We start from the raw sequence: 25507 nt of genomic DNA, 5'->3' as shown, positions 1-25507 counted from the left end.
AGGTTGAGGTTGGTGTGGAGGGAGTGGAGAGCAGAGCGTTCGGAAGGAGTGAAGTTGGAATTGGAACAAGGTGTGGTGAAGGTGAAGACGGTTGATGCCCTGTCAGCATTTAGTAATAAAGAGATCCAGAGCAGGCAGAAGACCAGAGTGGGGTGTCCATGAAGAGGAAGAGGGTTGAAGATGGGAGGAGGGGTCATCGGTGGGGTTAGGAGAATCCTTGCCAAAGAAATAAGCTTGGAGATGGAGCCGACAGAAGAAGAGTTCAGCGTCATGGCGAACGCGGAACTTGCTGAGGTGTGGGCGAAGGGGGACAAAGCTGAGGCCCTTACTGAGGACAGAGCGCTCTGTCTCAGAGAGTTGAAGGTTGGAGGGAATGGTAAAGACCCGGCCCGGATAAGAGATGGGATCAGGGGGGGAGGGAGGCTGGTAGTGTCAGTGGAGAGGGAAGTGTTGGAGTGAGAGGAAGATGGAGCCTCTGAGGGCCCAGGAGCTGACGATGGGATCTGAGGGAGAGGGGATTGCAGAGTGGTGGTGGGGGAAGGGGAGACGGGAGACACAATCGCAGCATGTGAAGACCCGGCCTGGAGTTCAAGGCTGGAGTCGCAGTCGGTGGTTGCGCAATTGCTTTGAAGCTGTTCGTGGTTGATGGAACCTGTGTTGATGGTGCTGGAGTCCGGATTTTCAAAATGCCCAGGGTTGCTGGTGCAGCTGAGATCGACAGCCGGGGCAAATCCATGGTCGATGGAACCTGTGTTGATGGTGCTGGAGTCCGGATTTTCAAAATGCCCAGGGTTGCTGGTGCAGCTGAGATCGACAGCCGGGGCAAATCCATGGTCGATGGAACCTGTGTTGATGGTGCTGGAGTCCGGGTTTTCAAAATGAAAATCTTTCTTAAGATTCTTCTTACATTCTTTATATTCTTCGAGCACCTCATTTACTCCATCTGTCTTTTCCCTAATCAAGTTTCCAATATCCCTTGAAAACCATGGCTCTCTCAAACTTCTAACCTTTCAATCTAACAGGAACATAAAGATTCTGTACCCTCAAAATTTCGCCTTTAAATAACCGCCATTTTGTCTATTACATCCTTCCCAAAACACAAATTGTCCCAATCCACTCCTTCTAAATCATTTCGCATCACCTCAAAGTTAGCCTTTCTCTAATCAAAAATCTCAACCCTGTGTCCAGTCCTATCCTTCTCCATAATTATATTGAAACTAATGGCATTGTGATCACTGGACCCGAAGTGCTCCCCAACACATACCTCTGAACCTGACTTATTTCATTCCCTAACAGAAGATCCAACACTGCCCCTTCTCTAGTTGGTACCTCTATGTATTGCTGCAAAAAACTATCCTGCGCACACTTCACAAACTCCAAACCATCCATCCCTTTTACAGTATGGGCTTCCCAGTTTATGTGTGGAAAATTAAAATCTCCCACAATCACAACCCTGTGCTTACTACAAATATCTGCTACCTCCTTGCAAATTTGCTCCTCCAATTCTCGCTCCCCATTAGGTAGTCTATAATACATCCCTATAAATGTTACTACATTCCTCAATTCCACCCAAATAGTCTCCCTAGATGAGCCTTCTAATCTATCCTGCCAGAACACCGCTATAATATTTTCTCTGACAAGCAACGCAACACCTCCCTCTCTTGTCCCTCCGATTCTATCACATCTGAAGCAACGAAATCCTGGAATATTTAGTTGCCAATCACACCCCTCCTGCAACCATGTTTCACTAATAGCTACAACATCATATTTCCAGGTATCAATCCATGCTCTAAGCTCATCCACCTTTCTTACAATGCTCCTAGCATTAAAATAAATGCATTTAAGAAATTCTCCACCTCTTGCTCTCTGTTTATCTATACCAGTCAAAGAACTTTACTGTCTTTTTCTTCCTTCTCCCATACATCTGTTCCTACACTCTGGTTCCCCTCCCCCATCATATGTAGTTTAAATCCACTGGAGCCTCTCTAGCAAACCTACCTACAAGAATATTTGTCCCCCTCCAGTTCAGATATAAACCGTCCCGTCAGAACAGATCCCACCTTCCCTGGAAAACTGCCCAATTATCTATAAATCTGAAGCCCTCCCTCCTGCACCATGTCTTCAGCCACGTGTTGATCTGCACTATCTTACTATTTCTAAACCCACCTGCACGTGGCACTGGAGGTCCTGTCCTTTAACTTGGCGCCTAACTCCCTAAACTCACCTTTCAGGACCTCCTCACTTTTCCTACCCATGTCATTGGTCCGTACTATTACTTTATATGGGAAAAATTTTTGAGCATTCCCAGACTCAAAAAAAAACCTACCAAATCATACCAAATAACACATAAAACCTAAAATAATACTAACATATAGTAAAAGCAGGAATGATATGATATATACACAGTCCATATAAAGTAGAAATTATGTACAGTGTAGTTTCACTTACCAGAATCGGGAAGACAGCGAGCACACTGAAAGGTTCACGCATTTTTCTATCATACGCTTCTTTGTAAGCGCTCAAAACCTACATGCCCTTTCAAAATTAAAGTCATGCTTTTCTGCAATCATTGCTGCACTGTCAATTCTAGCGAAAATCTCGAACAGTTTAAAGCTATGACGGCTTTATGCGGAGATGCTTTTCGCCACTCTTGCTGTTCTGGGTATGCGCTACCTCTATAACGGCTCACTGCAAAGCAAATGCTGAGCGCTATTCTCGCTTTTCGCCACTCTCGCTGCTCAGGGTGCATGCTGCCTCTACAATGGCTCACTGCAAAACAAATGCTGAATACTGTTTTTGCATTTTGCCTTTTTTCATAAAAGTGAAAATCCTCCAGATTTCTTTCATTTAGCGAAAGCAGGTACTAATGTAGGTCTTCATAAAAGCGAAGTGGTGTAAAACAAACTTTTGTAAAGCGGTGGATACCTGTATTCAAAGACTCACAGTTAAGATGAACGCATGTGAGATCATAACAAAATAATAAGTTAGCTACAAGAATGTTATATTTTGCATTCATAGATAGTAAGATCTTGCACCCATCTCCCTAAGAAATACTTTAGCAATCAGCTAAATCATACCCTCATGTTTATCAGCTATCAAATCTGCTAACAAATACATTCAAAAATTATAACAAACTAGCCATTCTATTCAATTTAAAAAAAAATTGTAATTAAAACTTAGCCATGGAAAGTGAATAGCAATTGAAGGTATTTACCTTAAACCAATTAGTTCAAAATCTAAGTTAAATGTAACTTGCATGTCCTTTCCACTGAAGTAAGTGGAGTTAATGAACCAGATGGTGCAGATTCAGTGGTAGGTTCCCAACAGTTGATACTGCTGCAGGACTCAATGTTATAGAGAAGTCAGATTGACAGCAGTGAGAACTTTCAGGAATATTTGCTTACATTTGGGAGTATCTGAGGCTATTTTTATTACTTTTTTCCTGCTCCATATCATTTATCTAAATTGTGAATCGTGATCCTGCCACTGGAAAAAAAGCAATGCCAATCTTAACCTTATTGAATAACTGACTTTAATCTCTATATAACATTCTTGGAGCTAACTTATTAATTATTTTGTTATGATCTCACATGCTTTTTTCTTAGCTGAGAGTCTATTTGAATATTTATACATATTAGTCCCACTGCATTACTTTTGTTTACTCTTATTTCTAAATTGAATTTAATAGTTTGTCAAGCATGAACATGTTAAGTCTATTCTGACTATTCTTCTGTGTTTTTGGTTTCTGGAACAGTTCTTAGAGACCGAGAAGAAAATAATAAGAAGAAAATAACCAGAATTCCCTTTGTTTATTTGGAATACTATACCGCTTAATTGGGTCAGGAGATTGTTGCCAAACACTTTCTAACTAGTATCAGTCACATGCATTTTCATGGCCATTAGACACAATATCATGCTTCAAGCGAACAAGTTTTAAATAGCGTCAGTTGTGTGTCTTTGTGTTCAAGAAGCAGCAATTTTGCCACTAATAGTTGAAGAGAAATAAACAGTAAGACATTTCAGAACTGTTTTGCTCACCGTAGTTTCAAGCACTTGAGGCTCGGCGAGTGAAAATGAAACTATTTCACTACTTCAAGTTAGAAATTGCAGAGAATTAGAAGTTATCTACAATAATCTTGAATGTTACAATGTTAATGAAGATGGAGGATACAATTGTTGACAGTATTGTATGAAGGCAACCTATTATCTGCACCAGGTGTCAGCACTGATTCACTTTCTGTCAGAAGAACATGACAGAACATGACATTCGGCCAAAATGTATTGGTCTAAATGTACCCTAATTAACTGGAATCCATTGTACTGATTTCAATTATAACAGGAGAAAATGTGTACTGCTCAAATTAGAAACACTTGTACAGTAAAAGTGAAAAACAAATGACAGTATTTTACAGGTACAAGTATTGAAAAAGCATGCCTATCACAAAAGTGCACAACTGTGCTCAGAAAAAAATGTCAGATTTTAGAGTCTGCAAGTTCACAATAGAACATAGAACAGTTAAGCATGAACAGACCCCTTGGTCCACAGTGTTGTGCCGAGCCAGCTAAAAGGCAAATCGAAAACACCCAAGCACTAATCCCTCCTACCTATACGATGTCCGTATCCCTTCATCTCCTTTACATCTCTTACATCTAATGTCTCTTAGAAGCTTCTAGCACCATACCAGGCAGTGTATTCCAGGCATCTACAACTCTGAGTAAAAAAACACCCTCACATTTCCCTTGAACCTACCCCCTCTCTCCTTTAATGCATATCCTCTGATATTAGACATTTTAACTCCAGGAAACAGACATTCCCTGTCTACTCTATCTGTGCCTCTCGTAATATTGTAAACCTCTGTCAGATCTCCCCTCAGCCTCCACCACTCTAGAGAAAACAACCCAAGTTTATCTAGCCTCTTGTGAGGGCACATGCCCTGTAAACCAGGTGCCTACCTGGTAAACCTGTTCTGCACCCTCTTCAAAGCTTCAATATCCTTTCTATAGTGTGAAGACCAGAACACAATGCTCCAGATGTGGCCCAAACAGTTTTATAAAGTTGCAACGTAACCACTTATCTTTGAACTTAGTGCCTCAACAAGCATTCCATAAGACTTCCTAACCACCTGTTTGACCTGTGTAGCTACTTTCAAGGAGCTATGAACTTGAATCCCAAGATCCCAAGGGCACAAGGATCTTGCGCTTCAGTGTGTTGTCTCCTTGTATTTGCCATATCAAGGTGCAACACCTCACATTTATCTGGGTTAAACTCAATCTGCCTTTTCTTTGCCCATATCTGCAACTGGTTTATATTGCATTGTATTCTTCCCCAGTCTTCTACGCTATATGCAACTCCATCAATCTGAGTTTTTCCACAACTCCATCAATCTATCATCTGCAAATTTACTAATTCACCCATCTACATTTTCATTCAAGTTACTTATATAAATCACAAACCAGGCGTCCTAGCACACATCCTTGTGGAATTACAGACCTCCAGCTCAAGTAAGGTCATTCAACCACTACCTTCTGTTTTCTGTATGCAAGCCAGTTCTGAATCCAAACAGCCAATTCATCTTAATTTTCTGGATTAGCCTTCCATGAGGGACTTCTGTCAAACATGTTACTAAAATCTATGTAGACAACATCCACTGCCCTACCCTCATCGATCTCTCTCATCACCTTATTAAAAAATCAATCAAATTGATAAGATACAACCTGCCGTGCACAAAACCTGCTGGCTGTCTCTAATTAGGCCATAGATTTCCAAATGCTCATTCATTCTATCCCTAAGAATTTTCTCCAGCAATTTCCCTACAACTTATGAGAGACTTACTGGTCTATAAGTTACCTTCTTAAATAGTGGTACTTGCCAGTGTTCCAGGATCTCACCTGTGCCCAGAGAGGACATGAAGATGCTGGTCAAGGCACCAGAAATCTCATCTCTTGCCTCCCTCAATATTTTAAATGATTCAGTCACTTATTAATCCTAAGCAACGTGTGAAATGCTGGAGAATCCAGCATTTTGTGTGAGTTGCTATGGATTTCCAACATCTGCAGACTTCTTTGTGTTTCTCTCTAATTCTGTCAGGTTTGTTTATGGAGATGATGCTAACAACTTCTGTGATGGTATTGGGTTCCCATTTGCAAAGCTGTAAGTCAAAAGAAAATTTTAAGCCCTATCTGATTTTTATCTATATCTACCTATCTGCAGGTACCCTCACTATAAGGTTATTGTATTCTCCTACTCTTCAAAGACTAGCTTTTGTCTGGCCTTTGTATCATCATCAGGTGCGTACACCGGGATGCTTTTTATTGACTACAGTTCAGCATTCAATATTATCATCCCCTCAAAACTAATCAATAGGCTTCAAGATCTTGGTCTCAGTACCTCCTTGTGCAATTGAATCCTCGATTTCCTCAGTTGCAGACCCCAGTCAGTTCAGACTGGCAATAACATCTCTTCCAAAATCTCCATCAGCACAGGTGCACCACAAGGCTGTGTTCTTAGCCCCTTGCTCTGCTCACTTTATACTTAGGACTGTTTGGCTGAGCACAATTCCAAAGCACAAGTTAAGTTTGCTGACCACTGTCATATGGTGAATCAAAGGTGGTGACAAATCAGCATATAGGAAGAAAGATTTAAAAATCTGGCTGAGTAGTGCCTCAGCAAGAACCTCTTACTCAATGTCAGCAAAGCTAAGGAGCTGATTATTGACATGTTCTAGATATTTATTGCTTATTTATTATTGTTACTCTTGTATTTACATAGTTTCTTGTCTTTTGCACATTGGTTGGCAGTCCTGTTGATGTGGTCTTTCATTGATTCTATTATGGTTATTGGATTTATTGAGTATTCCCACAAGAAAATGAATCTCAGTGGGTGTGTATGGTGTCATAAATGCACTTTGATAATAAACTTACATTGAACCCTACAGCAAGATTTAGCTGACTGGTGAGTCCCCATCCCTATGAAGGAGATTCTTTCAGCTAACAGAGTAGATTAAACACAGTTACAGTATTTTGTTTTAATGATACAAGTTTAAATTTAGATAAATAGTTTTTAACACCCATTTAGTGCTTGCAGAAGATTTCTAATTTATAAAATATTTCTGAATTACAGAAGATTTATGAACAACAAATGATTTCAAAGCACAGGTACAATTCTTATAATCTAGAAGAACATAACAATGAGTTGCAGACAAGCGTGTCATCCTTCTCAGGCACCGAATGTCAGGAATAAATTCTAGTTCTTCTTTCTGTAACCCCATAGAACATTGCAGTCAGAAACAGGCCTTTTGGTCCTTCTTGGCTGTGCTGAACCATTTTTCTGCCAAATCCCACTGACCTGCACCTGGACCATATCCCTCCATACACCTCTCATCCATGTATCTGTCCAAGTTTTTCTTAAATGTTAAAAGTGAGTCCACATTTACCACTTCATCTGCCAGCTCATTCCACACTCCCACCTCTTTCCCTAATGTTCCCTTTAAACTTTTCCCCCTTCACCCTTAACTCATATCCTCTGTTCTTTTTTCTCCCCTATCCTCAGTGGAAAAAGCCTGCTTGCATTCACTCTATCTATAAAATTATGATGGGTATAGATCTCTGTCAAGTCTCCCCTCATTCTTCTATACTCCAGGGAATAAAGTCCTAACCTATTCAACTTTTCTCTGTAACACAGTTTCTCAAGTCCTGGCAACATCCTTGTAAACCTTCTCTGCACTCTTTCAAACTTATTGATATCTTTCCTGTTATTTGGTGACCAAAACTGTACACAATGCTCTAAATTCAGCCTCACCAATGCCTTATACAACCTCACCATAACATTTCAACTCTTATACTCAGTACTTTGATTTATAAAGGCCAATGTACCAAAAGCTCTCTTTACTACCCTATCTACCTGTGATGCCACTTTTAAGGAATTTTGTAACTGTATTCCATCTTTTTGTCATTCTCCTGATCATTCCTAACATTTCCAATGTTTGTGATATTTATACTTTTTTCTACTAAATTAAATCATCTGCATATGATGTTTTCTAAATACATTGGCTGGGACAAAGTAACTCAAAAAGATGCTCTCAAAAGCTTCTGGCGACCAATATTCCAAACATCCACAATTAATACTATGAGAGCTGACCCTCTGAGTACACAAACACCTTAACTTGAAACCATGTTTGATGTGCTAAGGGACATATCCTCAATGTCTTGTATTTGGTGAATGGAGATGAGAAATCACTTGGTCACTTCACTTTGTAAAACAGACCTGTTAGCAGGCAGCCAGCTGCTGTGGGCTAGCAGCCATATTCGGTAACTGTTTACAAAGCTGTACATCCAACTTCAAACTAATTCCTTGCAATTTGCATTAAGAGCTGGAGACTGAATGTTGTTTACAACAAAAAAAACTGAGCAAAGGAATATTTTGTTAAAAGTTTAACTTTATAACCGTCAACTCTAACTAATTCAAAAAGTCATGCCACTGTGCTAGAAAGCTGAATTTAGCAATAAGCCCTGGAAAGTGAATATCCATCACACTTCCTATATGCACAGTCATTTGATGTGGGTCAGGTGTTGTCTTATCTTCTACTCAATGACACGGAAGGAGGTAATTCAGCCCATTTGTTCAGTGTTGCTTTTTGAATAACAATCCTAATAGTACCTTTCCTCCTCTCTTTCAATCTTGTGGAAAAACTTATCATTACCCCTATATACTTAATTTATAAGACCATAAAATATAGGAGCAGAATTGGGCTATATGGCCCATCAAATCTACTCTGCCATTTCTTCATGGCTGACCTATTTTCCCTCTCAACCCCATTCTCTTGCCTTCTTCCCATAATCTATCATGCACCTATCAACCTCTGCCTCAAATACGCCCAATGACCTGGCCTCCACAGCCACCTGTTGTAATGAATTTACAGATTTACCACCCTCTGGCTAAAGAAATTCCTCATCATCTGCATTCTGAATGGAAGTCCCTCTATTCTGAAGTTGTGCCCTCTGGTCCTAGAATCCCCACTATACGGGACATCCTCTCTGCATCCATTCTATCCAAGCCTTTCAACATTTGATAGATTTCAAATAGATCCCCCATCATTCTTCTAAGTTCTAGTGAACATAGGCCCAGAGCCATTAAATGCTCAACATACAATAACCCTTTCATTCCTGGAATTATTCTCGTGAGCCTCCTCTTAACCCTCTCAAATGTCAGCACATCCTTTCTTAGATGGGCTCAAAACTGCTCTCATTTCTCCAAGTGTGACCTCACCATTATGACGCCTCAATATTACATCTTTGCTTTTCTAGTCTTCTTGAAGTGAATGCTAATGTTGTATTTACCACTGACTCAGCCTGCAAATTAACCTTTAGGCAGTCCTGCATGAGGACTCCCAAGTCCCTGTGCACCTTGAATTTTTGAATTTTCTGTCTGATTAGAAAATACAAATTTGTATTTTAAAACAAATACAAATTGCTGGAGGAACTCAGCTGGACAAACAGCTACTATGGAAGCAGTCGACGTTTTGGGATGAGACCCTTCATCAGTACTAGTCAATTCTTTAGTTCCTTCTACCAAAGTGCATGTCCCAACTTCTTTTGACCATTCTCCTGATCTTTCTTGAGTCCTTCTGCAGCCTCCCTACTTCTTCAATGCTACCTGCCCCTTCACCTATCTTTGTATCATCTGCTGACTTGCCTACAAATTCCATCATCCAAATCATTAACTTGTAATGTGAAAAAGAAGCTGTCCCAACACAGACCCTTGTAGAACACCACTAGACACCAGCAGCCAACCAAAAAAGGCTCCCTTTATTCCCACTCTTTGCCTCCTGTCAGTCAGCCAATCCTCTATTCATGCTAGCATCTTTACTGTAATACTATGAACTCTAATGTTGTAAGCAGCTCACGTGTGACACTTTGTCAGAAGCCTTCTGAAAATCCAAGTGCTCAACATCCTTTGTCTATCCTCATATTTAAGAATGGACTCCAACATCCTCCCAACCACTGAGGTCGGGCTAACTGGCCTGTAATTTTCTTCTGCCTCCTTCCCTTCTTGAATCATGCATTTTGGTAGAAGAAATAAAAGGGTTTATTAGTTTCTAGTCCTTGTGCAGGATTCCCTAAAGGTTAACTTGTAGGATGAGAAGCCAAATGCAACATTAGCATTCATTTCAAGAGGACTAGAATATAAAAGCAAGAATGGGACTTTATAAAGTACTGGTGAAGCCTTGCTTGGGGTATTGTGAGCAGTTTTGGGCCCCTTAAGGATGTACTGAAACTGGGAGAGGTTTAAAGGAGGCTCACAAAGAGGATTCCAGGGTTAAATGGTTTGACATTTGAAAGGCTTTTGATAGCTTTGGGCCTGTATTCACTAGAATTCTGACTAATGAGGGATGGCCTCATTGAAACCAATTGAATGATGAAAGGCCTTGATAGACCCTTCCCACATAGGAAATATCCTCTCCACATACACTGTAAGTCCAGAAGACACGGCCTCAGAATAGAGGGGTGTTCTTTTAGAATGGAGATGAGAAATTTCTTTAGCCAGACAGTGGTGAAGCTGTGCTTCCACAATCTCCCTAGCCATCTCTTTCAGAACCCTGAGGCATACTCCACCTGGTCCAGACGACTTATCTACCTTCTGGCCTTTAAGTTCCTAAGCACCTAGTAATAGCAATGTTGAGCTTCCGGCATACTGTTAATATCTTTCAGATGGATACAAGATACTTAATTGTCCACTATTTCCTTGTCCCTATTACTTCCTCTCCAGTGTCCAGCAGTCCAATATCTACTTTTGCCTCTATTATTCTTTATATATCTGAAAAAAAGCATATCCTCTTTGATGTTATTGGCTAGCTTACCTTCATATTTCATCTTTTCTCTCCTGGCTTTTTAGTTGCCTTCTTACGGTTTTTAAAAGCTTCACAATCCTTTAACTTCCTACTGATTTTTGCTCTATTATATGCCCTCTCTTTTGTTTTATGTTGTCTTTGACTTCCCTTATCAGCCACAGTTATGTAATCCTGCCTTTAGAATACAACTACTTCTTTGGGATGTATCTATTCTATGCCTTCCAAAATTGTTCTGTCATTCCTGCTAATATTCCCTTCCAATTAACTTTGTCCAGTTCCTTTCTCATGCCTCCATAATTCCCTTCACTTCACTGTAACACTGGTACAACTGACTTTAGCTTCTCCCTCTCAAATTGCAGGCTGAAGTATTATGATCGCTGTCTCCCAAGCGTTCCTTTACCTTAATCTCCCTTTTCCAATCCAGTTCATTGCACAACATCCAATCCAGAATAACCTTTCCCTTAGTGGGCTCAACCACGAGCTGCTCTAAAAAGCCATCTCATAGGTATTCTACAAGACCTTCTTCCATGTCTTTACGGTATCTTCTAGTGATACTTTGCAAAGTCTTTACAGGCAAGGATATGCTTTTTAATAACCAGCGACTCTTCCATAAATACCCTTTTTGTGCTAGGCCTTGGAGATTTTAGAGCAATGAACTTCATCTCCAGTTGCAGCCATCGTCTTCTGCAGTTCACTCAGAGTGACTGGTGTCACAGTAGACTCTCTTACAAGTGCCATTCTTCACTGGCGACTAAATTTAGAGGGGTAGCCTGACCTAGGTAGTGTGGCTGTGGTTTCATATTTTTTCCACTTTTTCATGATGAACTGCTCTGAGCTTTGAGGTATGATCAGTGCCTTTGAGATGGTCTTGTACCCTTCCCCAGATTTGTGCTTCTCTATTATCATTTCCCTGACTTGTCTTGTTTGCTCTTTTGTCTTAATTTTGGTTTGGTCTGTTGAAAATCTACCATATTGTTAAAACTTACAGAAAGAGCGCATATTTATTCATTGAAAACAGGTGATCCTCCAATTTTCTACATCAACAAATTGGATGAGTTGGTAAGGTGATATACAGTACTGTATCTGAGACAAGTTAGTATAGTAATTACAAATGGGATGAATAAGTTTCTCAGCCTCACATTTCTGGTTTTTAATTTTTAGTAAATTGTTGGCAGTTTTTAGAATTTTTTTTGAATTAATGTGATGCACAGTGTTTTGTAGATTAGCCTAAAAATCCTACTCCAATGTATTTTAAATTAGAAAATAAGACAAAAAAAATGAAAATACTTGTGGGGCTGAATATTTTTTTCAAAGCACTGCTTATCTCTGCATACTAATTAACATGTTGCTCCAGCAATAAACTAGATCATCACTCATATTGTCCTTTTCTCACAATTGAAATTGTTCTCATGGCTCTCTTAGCCTGACTTCCTTGATAGTTTAATGTTATTTCTCCTAATATGGTGCATAACAACTGGACCATCTACACCTTCTTCCAATTTCTCTTAGTTTGTTTGAATTATCTTTCCACTACACTATCTAAGCACTAGTTTTTGGTTGTAACTGGAGAGGTTACTAAATATTCATTTCCCATGTCTTGTTTTGCTTAATAACCTTTCCATCTTTCTACCCCTTCCCCCTCCCAAATGCCCCACCCTGTTTTTTTAGATTGTTTTATGGTTCACTGTGACATGTTTCAATATTCTCCTTCATCCACAAGATGCAAGAATAATTTACATGTCAGGTAGAACGAGTGACTGTAGTGCTACCATCTGATAACTTCTGGTGTCACTTTGTGCTCTTTGCGCTTTCCATTCTTTCATTTCTAGCCAGCCCGAATGGCATTTTCAAATCACAGGGAAGTAGGCTCTATCCAAGACACAAATTGGAAAAACACAAGTGGAGAACAGCTCTGTTGACTTATCCAAGCCTTTTCTCCAAATTTCTCATTTCCCTGTATTCTTTTTGTACCTACCTTTCCAGCCCCTCTTCCTTGTCATCTCTTCTGTGAAATGTTATTTTATAAGTACAGTGGTGGAGACGGGAAAAAAAACACAGTACATAAATTTTATTAACATTTAATATTTTTTTTGGAAAAAATAATTGACAAAGAAGGATTGCTAAATCAACCAGGTAGGAAACTGGTAGTTGCACTTATCTAGAGAACAATTGAAGTAAGTTTTGAAATAAGTTTGCAAGTTATGGAGTTAAAAAGAGAAGGCTTGGCTTCAAGTTATGAAAATAATATAACACAAGTATGATTGTTAGGGGAAAAAAGCATAAGTCATAGAAGTGAGGAATTAAGTACAAAGGTTTTTGCAGAACAAACCCTTTATGTATATTAGGGAAGCTGATGAGTGGGGAATCCAGTGACATTCAGAGTAAGATGTATGGTTCTTGTAAATTGGAAGACTTACAGAAGCTTGGGAAACATAATTTGACCAAACTTGGAAGCCCTATGATAGCACAGCTGAATGGACACCTGTAAATATAGCATACTTTTGTCATTAAAAAGATAAAATGATCAGCTTTATTTGTCACATGAACATAGAAATGTGCAGTGAAATGCATCATTTGCATCAAGTCAAATCAGAGAGGACTGTGTTGGGGGCAACCTATGAGTGTCACCACACTTCCGGTGCCAACGCAACATGAGCACAACTTATGAGCCCTAAACCCAATTGTATTTCTATGGAAAATGGGAGGAAACTAGAGCACCTGGCGGCAACCCATGCAGTCTCAGGGAGAGTTTACAAGCTTCTTACAGACAACATTAGGATTCAAACCCTGATTATGATCATTGGTGTTGTAAAATGATTGTACTAACCACTACACTACTGTGCTGCCCCTAAAAGATGCATATTCTACATTTAAAGGATTGTATTAACTGAATGCCCATTCAAGTTCAAGTTTAATTTTCACATGTATATCTAAACAAAACAGTGTTCCTCCGGGATCAAGGTGCAGAGTACATCCAGTCACACATAGCACATATAGTTACAAAGAAACAGTCACAAAAAAAATAACAAAATTGCAGTTGTTTTAAATATTTTAACAATTTGATGCTAATTTCTCTGTTTCTTTTATTTTAACTTCAGAGAGCTCTTGGAACAAGTGGCAGAATTTGAAAAGACAGAATTTACTTCATCAGGAAAAAAGGTAGGTTTAATATAAAGTTTTGTTGAGTTATTTTACATTTGAAAATTAAACTCTTTCAGGTTTGGAATAGAAAATAGAGTTTAACAACATTTCTGTAGCAATGCAGATACACAGAAACATTACAACATGACGTCAGATAATTAGGCTCATCATACATCTTGCTGGTTCTTTTAAGATTAATCCATTCAGTTCCATTCCCTTGCTCTTTTGTCATAGCCCTGAATATACTTACCTTGAAATATTTATTTGGTTCCCTTTTGAAAGTTGTAATTGTTTTTGCATTAGCTACACTTTTAAGTTTGTACATTCCAGATTATGACTATGCACATGTAAAAATAACTATTTTTCAAGTTACCCTAGAACAATTTAAATATTATGCCCTTTGATCCTTGAACCCTCTTGTAATGGGAAAGCTTTGTCTCAGTTTGTCTTATTTGTCAAGATTTTATACACGGTCATATCTGATCTTAACTTTTTCTGATCTGTAGATAATGGTCCTAGTAAAAGAAATCCTTGGAACCATTTTAGTAAATATCTTCTGCAGGACCATCATATCATTGTTTAAATGCCAGCACCAGCATTGGATTATTCTCTTTTTGTGCCCTATTTTTTTTTTAATAAGGTTTCCTTGTTAATGGACCATATTTTAACCACTTTCTTAATCTGCCCTGTTCCCTGCAAAGATTTATCCACTGATACATCAAAGTCTGTCATTTCTATGCTAACTTCAGAATTATGCCATTCAGAGTAGGAATCATTTCTGTATCTTTGCATTTCATCATATTTGTGTCTTATTATTGAGTTTCCCTTTAAATTGCCAAGTCCAGAATTAGCTGTTGTCTTGTTGAGGGGGGAAAAAAGAAAATGTTAGAAACAGCAGGTGAGGCAGCATTTGTCAAAAGAATTAATGCTTCAGATCTTGTGAAGAAACTTTTTTCCATGTTTTCTTTCTATGTTTTCTTCTGTATTCCTTTAGGATTGTACAGTATTGAGCCCTTTCATCTAATGTAAGATACCCCTTCCTTTTCCCTTATTCTACACTGTTATGCTCAGAGTTTGGAGAATCCTTGTAGGAACGTATTTACTCTGAGCCCTTCTCTATTTCATTGTGAATTGTTTCAGGTGTTCTGTCACTGATTGTGGGCCATCTTTGCTGTATTATATTGAGTATGTGCCTCATAAAATATGTATCTCCTATTTCACTTTTTTACTGCTAATCTATCTTGGTTCTTTTCCATTGTAATTTTAAAATTAACTAGTTTTGGTTACACTGTAAAGCACTCTAAAATTTACACATTTTCAGTTTCATAATCTCACCAAGTCCAGAAAGATCCCTTTCTTAAAAAAATAGAAAATGTTAGAAGTACTCAACAGGTCAGCAGTCGTCCATCCTATTTTTTCCTAAATAAGCAATTTTTAAATTTACCTTCATGCCTTTATATAATGGAAACTCACAGTACCCATCATACTTTATTTAGAGGTTGACACTAAGTCTTTATGTTGCTACCTATACCTTGCCATGTGATGTGATAATCCAGTATATTCATTTGCTCCCTGCAGGCAAGCACAGAAATCAGTAAACCAAAACTTGCACCATTAAATGAAGGAGGAGTGTCAGAACTCTTGAGCAAGGTGAGATTTGAGGAAAGTGTGACTTAAATATATTTAAGGCTATAGATTAAGTACATAGTCTGATACTTTCGTCCAGGGAGGAAATGCCAAACACTGGAGGGTATAGCTTTCATGTGAGAGTGCATAAGTTTAAAAGATGCATGCAAAGCAGTTTTTTCGCCCCTTCAGGTATCTGTCGCTGTGAATGTCCTGTCAGGTGGGGTTGAAGGGGTGGTGTTGGAAGCAGATACAATAGTTATTTTTAAGAAGCATTTAGTCAGGCAAGAGGGTGTGTGGGGACTGAAGGGATATGGGGCAACGTGCAGGAAGATGGGATCAATTAAAACTAGCATCGTATTTGGCACAGACATTGTTGACTGAAGGACCTTTTTCTGTGCTGTACTATTTTCTATATATTGAAGAAATTAAGTTCTCAACATGCTGTTAAATGATGACCCATACTCCTGAGCAATTCAGTCAAAGTTCTCTGTCATTGATTTAGTTTTTTTATCTGCTTAAATTGTTGTTTATTTATCATATTGTCTCTTTCTATCTTAGCTGCCTTTAATCTCTTCATTCCATCAGTTCTGGCTTTTTGTTGATCCCTTCTGTCCGTTTCTCCACTGTTAAACTTCTTATTAAGTATTTTGGTCATATATTCTGCTAACAGATTTAAAACAAAATGGTTTTGAATGAAATATTACAGGGAGAATAATGTGAGGGACCTCGTTTGTGAGACAGTGCCCAATCCAAGTTTATCCATCCCTCATTCTCTATCTTTTCTTGACATGGTCTAGCTTTCACTGCTGACATCTGTTTTAGAGTGCAGCCAAGCATGTAAGTCAGAACCAGATTGGATCTAGATCTTGACCTACCTGCAGATCCAGAGCTGAAATATGAAAAGAGGGGCAGAACAAATTTACATCATTAAGGATGATAGGTCAAATGCTCTAAGACTGTGATGAGCAGGTGGCCAATCATACAAAAGCCATGGATCTTCATTCACTCTTTGCTCTGCCACACCACATTCCAACTTCTTTGCCTCACCCTGGCACCTCTTTTTCCCATACCTCTTTGGTTATAAAGTGGGGCAATCAGCTATTTAGTGCTCCTGATCCTCGGCTCAGAAAGTTGTAGAATATCCCTGGACTCAATAATGAATCTAGAGTGGTGCTATATTTCAGGTGCAGGCACATTGTAGACATCCACACTGTGATCCACAGACGTAGAATCTAAAGTCCACAGAATCATTAGCTAGCAGTCTTTGCATGGAGGCCCACTATTTTTGGCAAAAAAAGAAACAGTGCCTTAATTTTATTTAAACATTTTTGCTTTCATCTGTGATACAGACAGGATAAGTTCTTATGAGAATGTATGAGTTTTACCTTTATTTGTACAGGAAATTACACGACTCCAAGAGGAGAATGATAAGCTGAAATCAAGACTAAAAACTGTAGAAGCACAGGTAATGTGGTTATCACCATGATCATTGGCAATCAAGAAATGAAAAAGTGTGAGAACAGTATTCTAATTTCACATATGTTTCTTGAAATGTATGACTATTTTTAATCACTGGAATTTTAGGCTACGAATGCACTGGATGAAAAGTTCAAATTAGAGTGCGTTCTTAAGGATTTAGAAAAATCCCAAGAGGATCAAGAGGTAAGGCAAATTTAAAATTAGATGTTACAAATACTCTACTCAATAAGGATACAGAAATATTTAATAGTATTCTGTTTGATATTTGCTTAAGTGTGGTAAGATACAATTATGATCTGTGGAGATGGAAGGGGTGATTTACAGCTTCAAAAAACAAGGGTTTGATTTTTAAGGGTACATCCTTTCAAGGAATAGATGGAGACCATTCAACTCTTGAACTAGATCTGCAATTTAATTGTTTCATATCTCAATTCAATTTACCTGCTTTTGTCCGTTCTTATAAATATAATAATAATAAGTCTAACAAGTGTGGCTTTGAAAATTTCAATTGACCTATTATCCATAGCATTTTGGGAGAAAACTCCCCTTAGATTACTTTCTAGTTCACTCCTAAGCAAACCTTGCTTTGATTTTGGCCTTTGTTACAAAATAGTTGGAGAATAAAAGTGGAGAACTTTTCCTGCACCTGTATGGGGTGTTGGTGAAACCACAAATGCAGTACAGTGTACTATTTTGATTTTCTTATTTATGGAGGTGTATATTTGCATTACAGCCATTTTGGAGAAGGTTCACTGGATTCATTTCTAGGGTTCTTTTCTGAGGAAATGTTGAACAAGTTTGTCTGATTCTCATCAGCACTTAGAACAAAAGAGGTGACCTTAATGAAGTATTATTTTCTAAGTTGGTTGGACAGGGTGGACATTGAAAGGATGTTTTCCCTTCAAGTTAAGGGACATCTACTTAAGATGTGGACAAGGAGAAATTTCTTCTCAGAGTTATGAGTCCATGTCAAAGCATGCTGAAAGTGGTGGATGCACAAAGGGATCCTGATACCTACATCTGCAGATTCTTGCAAGCAGCGTGGTAGGGATGTTAGGTGGTTAGGAAAATATATAGGATGCTACCCTCTTGATAGCCAGCAAAGTACAAAAGCAAGTTTCCCCATATTGTATCCTAGTAATAAGGGATTGGAGTGGACAGCAATGCCAACGTTCATTTCAAGTATGCATTTGCAAAAATAGGTATAGTTAGGAGAATTATAAATGTACATGTTATTTAGATTTTTAAAAATGTTATTTAGTTAAGTCAAAAATAATATTTGACATCAGTAAGACAATGAGTAAGATTTCTAGAACCCAACCATATGTATATGTGTTTGTATAGATTATCCAATTGCAGATTGTTATTACTTAATGCAATCTTTAGCATCTCAGCTATCACTTTCTTCGGAGTATTCCATAGTGCCCGTGTTTGTCCCTATGAGATGGGAAAGCATGATAAGTTAAAAGAACCATATTTAACAAGGGAGTTGGAGCATTTAGTCAAGAGAAAGAAGAAAACATGCTTAAGGTTTAGGAAGCAAAAATCATACAGGGTTCCTGAGGGTTCGAAGGTAGCTAAAAAGGAGATTAGGAAGAGACTTGGGAAATCTGGAAAAGAACATGAAAAGGCCTTAGCAAGCAGGATTAAGGAAAACCCCAAGATGTTCAACACATATGTGAATAACAGGTGGATAACTGGAGTGAAAGTAGAACTGCTCTGGGATAAAGGGAAAAAGAAGTCCCTCGGGTTGGAGGAGATGAGGATTGTCTTTAATAAATGCTTTGTTTCAGTATTCACCAATGAGGGGACCTTTGATAAATGTGAATCAGCATAGAACAGGTAAACGTGGTTGAACAAGTTGAACTTAAGAAAGATAGCGTTGGAGCTTCTCAAAAACACTAGAGTAGTTAGGTCCTTGGGACTGGGTGGGATATTCTCCAAGTTACTATAGGATGTGAGAGAAGAGGTTGCTGAGGCATCTTTGTGTCTTCCCTGGCCACAAGAGTAGTACCAGAAAATTGGAGGATGGCAAATATTCCTTTGTTCAAGAAAGGTAAACGTGATAATCCTTGGAAATTTCAGACCAGTGAATCTTGTGTCAGTCAGTGGTGGGCAAAATAATGGAGAACATTCTTGGGGACAGAATTTATAAGCATTTGGAGAAACAGTCTTATTAGTGATATAATGGTTTAGTAAGGATAGTCATGCCTCATGAGCCTGATTAAATGTTTTGAAGGGTGACAAAACAAATTGATGAAATAGAGTGGTGGATGTGGTGGACATAGATTTTAGTACAATGTTTGACATAGTTCCCAAGGTAGGCTCATCCAGAAAATCTTGAGAAATATAAGATCCTTGGACACTTTGCTCTGTGGATTCAGAATTGACTTTCCCTTAGAAGGCAGAGGGCTGATGGTAGATGGAGTGTATTCTGTCTGGAGGTCAGTGATTAGTAGTGTTTCACAGAGATCTGTTCAATGACTACCATTATTTGTGATTTTTAAAAGTGACTTGGATGAGGGAGTGGATGAGTAAATTAGATGATGTGAAGGTTGGTGTTGTGAATACGGTATAAGGAAGAAGAGGAGAGTGTTAGTGAGTTAGTGATAGGAGACTCCATAGTCAGGGGTACAGACAGGAGATTCTGTGGTCATGACAGAGACTCCCGGATGGTTTGTTGCCTCCTGGGTGCCAGGGTCAGGGATGTCTCTGATCACGTGCACAGCATTCTGAAGTAGGAGGGAGATCAGCCGGATATTGTGATACACATTGGTACCAATGACATAGGTAGAAAGAGTCAAGAGGTCCTGAAAAGTGAGTACAGAGAGCTTGGTAGGAAGTTGAAAAACAGGACCTCAAGGGTAGTAATCACCAGATTGCTGCCTGTGCCACGTGCAAGTGAGGGTAAGAGTAGGATGCTCTGACAGATGAACACATGGCTGAGAAACTGGTGTAAGGGGCAGGGTTTCAGATTTCTAGATCATTGGGACCTCTTCTGGGGCAAGTGGGACCTGTACAAGAGAGACGGGTTACACCTGAACTACAAGGGGACCAATATACTGGCAGGGAGGTTTGCTAGTGTTATTGGAGAGGGTTGAAACTAGATTTTCAGGGGGATGGGATCCAGAGTGCCAGAGTAGATAGTGGAACGGGGGTAAAAATAAATAATGTTAGTAGTTCATGCCAAGTCACAAATAATAAGATTGTGTGTGGTGGTAATAATCTTCTAAGGTGTGTATATTTCAATGCAACAAGCTGAGGGCCTGGATTGACACGTGGAATTATGACATCATAGCCATTAGTGAAACTTGGCTACAGGAGGGGCAGGACTGGCAGCTCAATGTTCCAGGGTTCTGATGTTTCAGACGTGATAGAGGCAGAGGGATGAAGGGTGGGGGGGAGGGTGGCTTTGCTAGTCAGGGAAAATATTACAGCAGTGCTTCGGCAGGACAGATTAGAGGGCTTATCTACTGAGGCCATATGGGTGGAGCTGAGAAACAGGAAAGGTATGACCAAATTAATAGGGTTGTATTATAGACCACCCTACAGTCAGCGAGAATTGGAGGAGAAAATCTGCAGAGAGATAACAGACAACTGCAGGAGACAGAAAGTTGTGATTGTAGGGGATTTTAATTTTCCACACATTGATTGGGACTCCCAAACTGTTAAAGGTCTAGATGTGTTAGAATTTGTGAAATGTGTTCAGGAAAGTTTTCTAAATTAATATATAGATGTACCAGCTAGGGAGGATGAAGTATTAGATCTCCTATTAGGAAATGAGTTAGGGCAGGTGACGGAAGTGTGTGTAGGGGAACACTTTGGTTCTAGTGATCATAAAGTCATTAGTTTCAACTTGATCACGGATAAAGATAGATCTGGTCCTCGGGTTGAAGTTCTAAACTGGAATTTGGTACATTGTCCTTTATAAATCAAAGTATTGTGTATAAGAGTTAGAATGTAATGGTGAGGTTGTATAAGACATTGGTGAGACCGAATTTGGAGTATTGTGAGCAGTTTTGGTCACCTAATTACAAGAAGGATATTAATAAGGTTGAAAGAGTGCAGAGAAGGTTTACAAGGATGTTGCCGGGATTTGAGAAACTGAATTACAGAGAAAGGTTGAATAGGTTAGGGCTTTATTTCCTGGAGCATAGAACAATGAGGGGTGATTTGGTAGAGGTGTATAAAATTATGATGGGTATAGTTAGAGTGAATGCAAGCAGGTTTTTTCCACTGAGGCCAGGGGAGAAAAAAAAACCAGAAGTCATTTGTTAAGGGTGAAGTTTAAAGGGAACATTGGGGGGGGCTTCTTCATGCAGAGAGTGGTGGGAGTGTGGAATGAGCTGCCAGATGAAGTGGTGAATGCGGGCTCACTTTTGACATTTAAGAAAGACTTGGGACAGGTATATGGATGAGAGGGGTTTGGGGGGATATGGCCCAGATTCAGGTCAGTGGGACTAGGCAGAAAAATAGTTCAGCACAGCCAAGAAGGGCCAAAAAGCCTGTTTCTGTGCTGTAATGTTCTATGGTTATTGTAGGTTACATAGAACATGGAATAGTACAGCACAATACAGGCCCTTTGACCCACAATGTTATGCTGACCCTTAAACCATGCCTCCCATATATCCCCCCACCTTAACTTCCTCCATATTTTCTAGTAGGCTCATAACTTTCTAGTAGTCTCTTAAATTTCACCGGTGTATCTGCCTCCACCACAGACTCAGGCAGTGCATTCCACACACCAACCACTCTCTGAGTAAAAAATGTTCTTCTAATATCCCCCTTGAACTTCCCACCCCTTACCTTAAAGCCATGTCCTCTTGTATTGAGCAGTGGTGCCCTGGGTAAGAGGCGCTGGCTGTCTACTCTATCCATTCCTTCTAATACCTTGTATACCTCTATCATGGCTCCTCTCATCCTCCTTCAAAGAGTAAAGCCCTAACTCACTTAATCTCTGATCATAATGCACACTCTCTAAACCAGGCAGCATCCTGGTAAATCTCCTCTGTACCCTTTCCAATGCTTCCACATCCTTCCTATAGTGAGGCAACCAGAACTGGACACAGTACTCCAAGTGTGGCCCAGCCAGAGTTTTATAGAGCTGCGTCATTACCTCGCAGCTCTTAAACTCTATCCCTCAATTTATGAAAGCTAACACCCCATAAGCTTTCTTAACTACCCTATCCACCTGTGAGGCAACTTTTAGGGATCTGTGGACATGTACCCCCAGATCCCTCTGCTCCTCCACAATACCAGGTATCCTGCCATTTACTTTGTACTCTGCCTTGGAGTTTGTCCTTCCAAAGTGTACCACCTCACACTTCTCCAGGTTGAACTCCATCTGCCACTTCTCAGCTCACTGCTGCATCCTATCAATGTCTCTCTGCAATCTTCAACAATCCTCTACACTATCCACGACACTATCAACTTTTGTGTCGTCTGCAAACTTGCCAACCCACCCTTCTACCCCAACATCCAGGTCATTAATAAAAATCACGAAAAGTAGGGGTCCCAGAACTGATCCCCGTGGGACACCATTAGTCACAACCCTCCAATCCAAATGTACTCCCTCCACCAAGACCCTCTGCTTTCTGCAGGCAAGCCAATTCTGAATCCACCTGGCCAAACCTCCCTGCATCCCATGCCTTCTGACTTTCTGAATAAGCCTACCATGTGGAACCTTATCAAATGCCTTAGTAAAATCCATGTAGATCACATTCACTGCACTACCCTCATCTCTATGCCTGGTCACCTCCTCAAAGAACTCTAACAGGCTTTGTTTCACAAAGCCTTGCTGACTGTCCCTGATCAGACCATGATTCTCTGAATGTCCATAGATCCTATCTCTAAGAATCTTTTCCAACAACCTTCCCACCACAGACGTAAGGCTCACTGCTCGATAATTACCCGGACTATCCGTACTACCTTTTTTGAACAAGGGGACAACATTTGCCTCCCTCCAGTCCTCCAGTACCATTCCCGTGGACAATGAGGACATAAAGATCCTAGCCAGAAGCTCTGTAATCTCTTTCCTTGCCCTAGGGACTTACCCATCCTAATGTATTTTAACAACTCCAACACCTTTGCTCCCTTAATATCAACATGCTCCAGAACTTCAACCTCACTCATATTGTCCTCACCGTCATCAAGTTCCCTCTCATTGGTGAATACTGAAGCGTATTTATTGAGGACCTCACTCACTTCCACAGCCTCCAGGCACATCTTCCCACCTTTATCTCTAATCACTCCGACTTTCACTCCTGTCATCCTTTTGTTCTTCATATAATTGAAGAATGCCTTGGGGTTTTCCTTTACCCTATTCACCAAGGTCTTCTCATGCCCCCTTCTTGCTCTCCTCAGTCCCTTCTTAAGCTCCTTTCTTGCTACCCTAACTTCCTCAATAGCCCCATCTGATCCTTGTTTCATAAACCTCGTGTGCTGCCTTCTTCCACCTGACTAGATTTTCCACCTCACTTGTCACCCATGATTCCTTCACCCTACCATTCCTTATCTTCTTCACCAGGACAAATTTATCCCTAACATCCTGCAAAAGATATCTAAACATCGACCACATGTCCATGGTACATATCCCTGAAAAAACATCATCCCAATTCACACCTGCAAGTTCTAGCCTTTTAGCCTCATAATTTGCCCTTCTGCAAGTAAAAATTTTCCTGTCCTCTCTGATTCTATCCTTTTCCATAATAATGGTAAAGGCCAGGGAGCAGTGGTCAGTGTCCCCAAGATGCTCACCCACTGAGAGAGCTGTGACCTGACCTGGTTCATTACCTAATACTAGATCTAGTATGGCATTCCCCCAGTCAGCCTGTCAACATACTGTGACAGGAATCCATCCTGGACACATGGAACAAACTCTGCCCCATCTAAGCCATTGGAACTAATCAGGTGCCAATCAATATTAGGGAAGTTAAAGTCACCCATGATAACAACCCTGTTATTTTTGCACCTTTCCAGAATTTGCCTCCCAATCTGCTCTTGGTATGTCTGCTGCTACCAGGGGGCCTATAGAATACTCCCAATAAAGTAACTGTTACCTTCCTGTTCCTGACTTCCACCCATACTGACTCAAAAGAGGATCCTGCTACATTAACCATTCTTTCTGTAGCTGTAATAGTATCCCTGACCGGTAATGCCACCCCTCCTCCCCCTCCCCCCCCCCCATCCCTTTTAAAACACTGAAATCCAGAAATATTGAGAATCCGTTCCTGCCCCGGTGCCAGCCAAGTCTCTGTAATGGCCACTACATCGTAATTCCAAGTATGTATCCAGGCTCTCAGTTCATCACCTTTGTTCCTGTTCCTTCTTATGTTGAAGTACATGTACTTTAGCCCTTCTACCTTACTACCTTTACACCCTTTATTCTGCTTCTCTTTCCTCAAAGCCTCTTTATATGTTAGATCTGGCTTTACTCCATGCACTATACTTGCAGCTCTCGCATGACCTCCACCTCATTATCTGCTCTAACACTGTGGTTCCCCTCCCCCTGCAAATCTATTTTAAACCCCCTGGAGCAGCACTAGCAAACCTTCCCACAAGCATATTAGTTCCTGTCCAGTTCAGGTGCAACCCGTCCCATCAGAGCAGGTCTCACCTCCCCTGGAACAAGGCCCAATTGTCCAGAAACATGAAGTCTGCCCTCCTGCACCAACTCCTTAGCCACGTATTTAGCTATATTATCTTCCTGTTTCTAGCCTCACTAGCACGTGGAATGGGTAGCAATCCTGAGATTGCAACCCTGGAGGTCTTGTCCTTCAACTTTGCACATAACTCCCTAAATTCTCTTTGCAGGACCTCTTCCTTCTTCTTATCCATGTCATTGGTCCCTACATGGACCACGACATCTGGCTGCTCACCCTCCCTCTTGAGAATACGGAGATCTCGATCCGAGGTATTGTGGACCCTGACACCAGGGAGGCAACAGACCATCTGGGATTCTCAATCTCTCCCACAGAACCTCTTATCTGTCCCCCTAGCTATCAAATCCTTTATCACTACTGCTCTCCTCTTTTCCCTCCTTCCCTTCTGAGCTGAGGGTCCAGTCTTGGTGCAAGAGATGCGACCGCTGCAACTTGTCCCTGGTAGGTCATCCCCACCAACGGTATCCAAAACGGTATACTTACTATTGATGGGAACGGCCACAGGGGTGCTCTGCCCCTCCTGTCTATTCCCCTTCCCTCTTCTGACAGTCACCCAGCTATCTGTTTCCTGACTTTTAGGGGTGACTATCTCCCTTAAACTCCTGTTTATTTCTGCCTCTTCCCACATACTGAAAACGGAGCACCTGACTGCCCTAATTACTGCCTCCATTACCTAGGCCTAACTTAATTAGATTAATTAAAGGAGCTTACCCAGCCTTACCCTACTGGGAGCAAGCTCGTCCTCAGCCT

At 40.3% G+C, this 25507-nt stretch overlaps 1 protein-coding gene across 1 annotated transcript in view; it reads left to right on the top strand.

Annotated features, from left to right (window-relative positions):
• The window catches only part of lztfl1 (leucine zipper transcription factor-like 1), an 83979-nt gene that overhangs the window by 25568 nt on the left and 32904 nt on the right, over nt 1-25507 (top strand). The window contains exons 4-7 of the mRNA XM_059945627.1: nt 13946-14006; nt 15567-15638; nt 17017-17082; nt 17202-17279. Of these exons, the coding sequence (XP_059801610.1) occupies nt 13946-14006; nt 15567-15638; nt 17017-17082; nt 17202-17279 (277 nt within the window). The remainder of the gene's footprint in view (nt 1-13945; nt 14007-15566; nt 15639-17016; nt 17083-17201; nt 17280-25507) is intronic.

This window comes from Hypanus sabinus, chromosome 20 (genome assembly GCF_030144855.1).
Source record: "Hypanus sabinus isolate sHypSab1 chromosome 20, sHypSab1.hap1, whole genome shotgun sequence".
Lineage (NCBI taxonomy): Eukaryota > Metazoa > Chordata > Chondrichthyes > Myliobatiformes > Dasyatidae > Hypanus > Hypanus sabinus.
The sequence above is the reverse complement of the archived record's forward strand: the minus strand, read 5'-3'. Positions and strand labels throughout refer to the sequence as shown.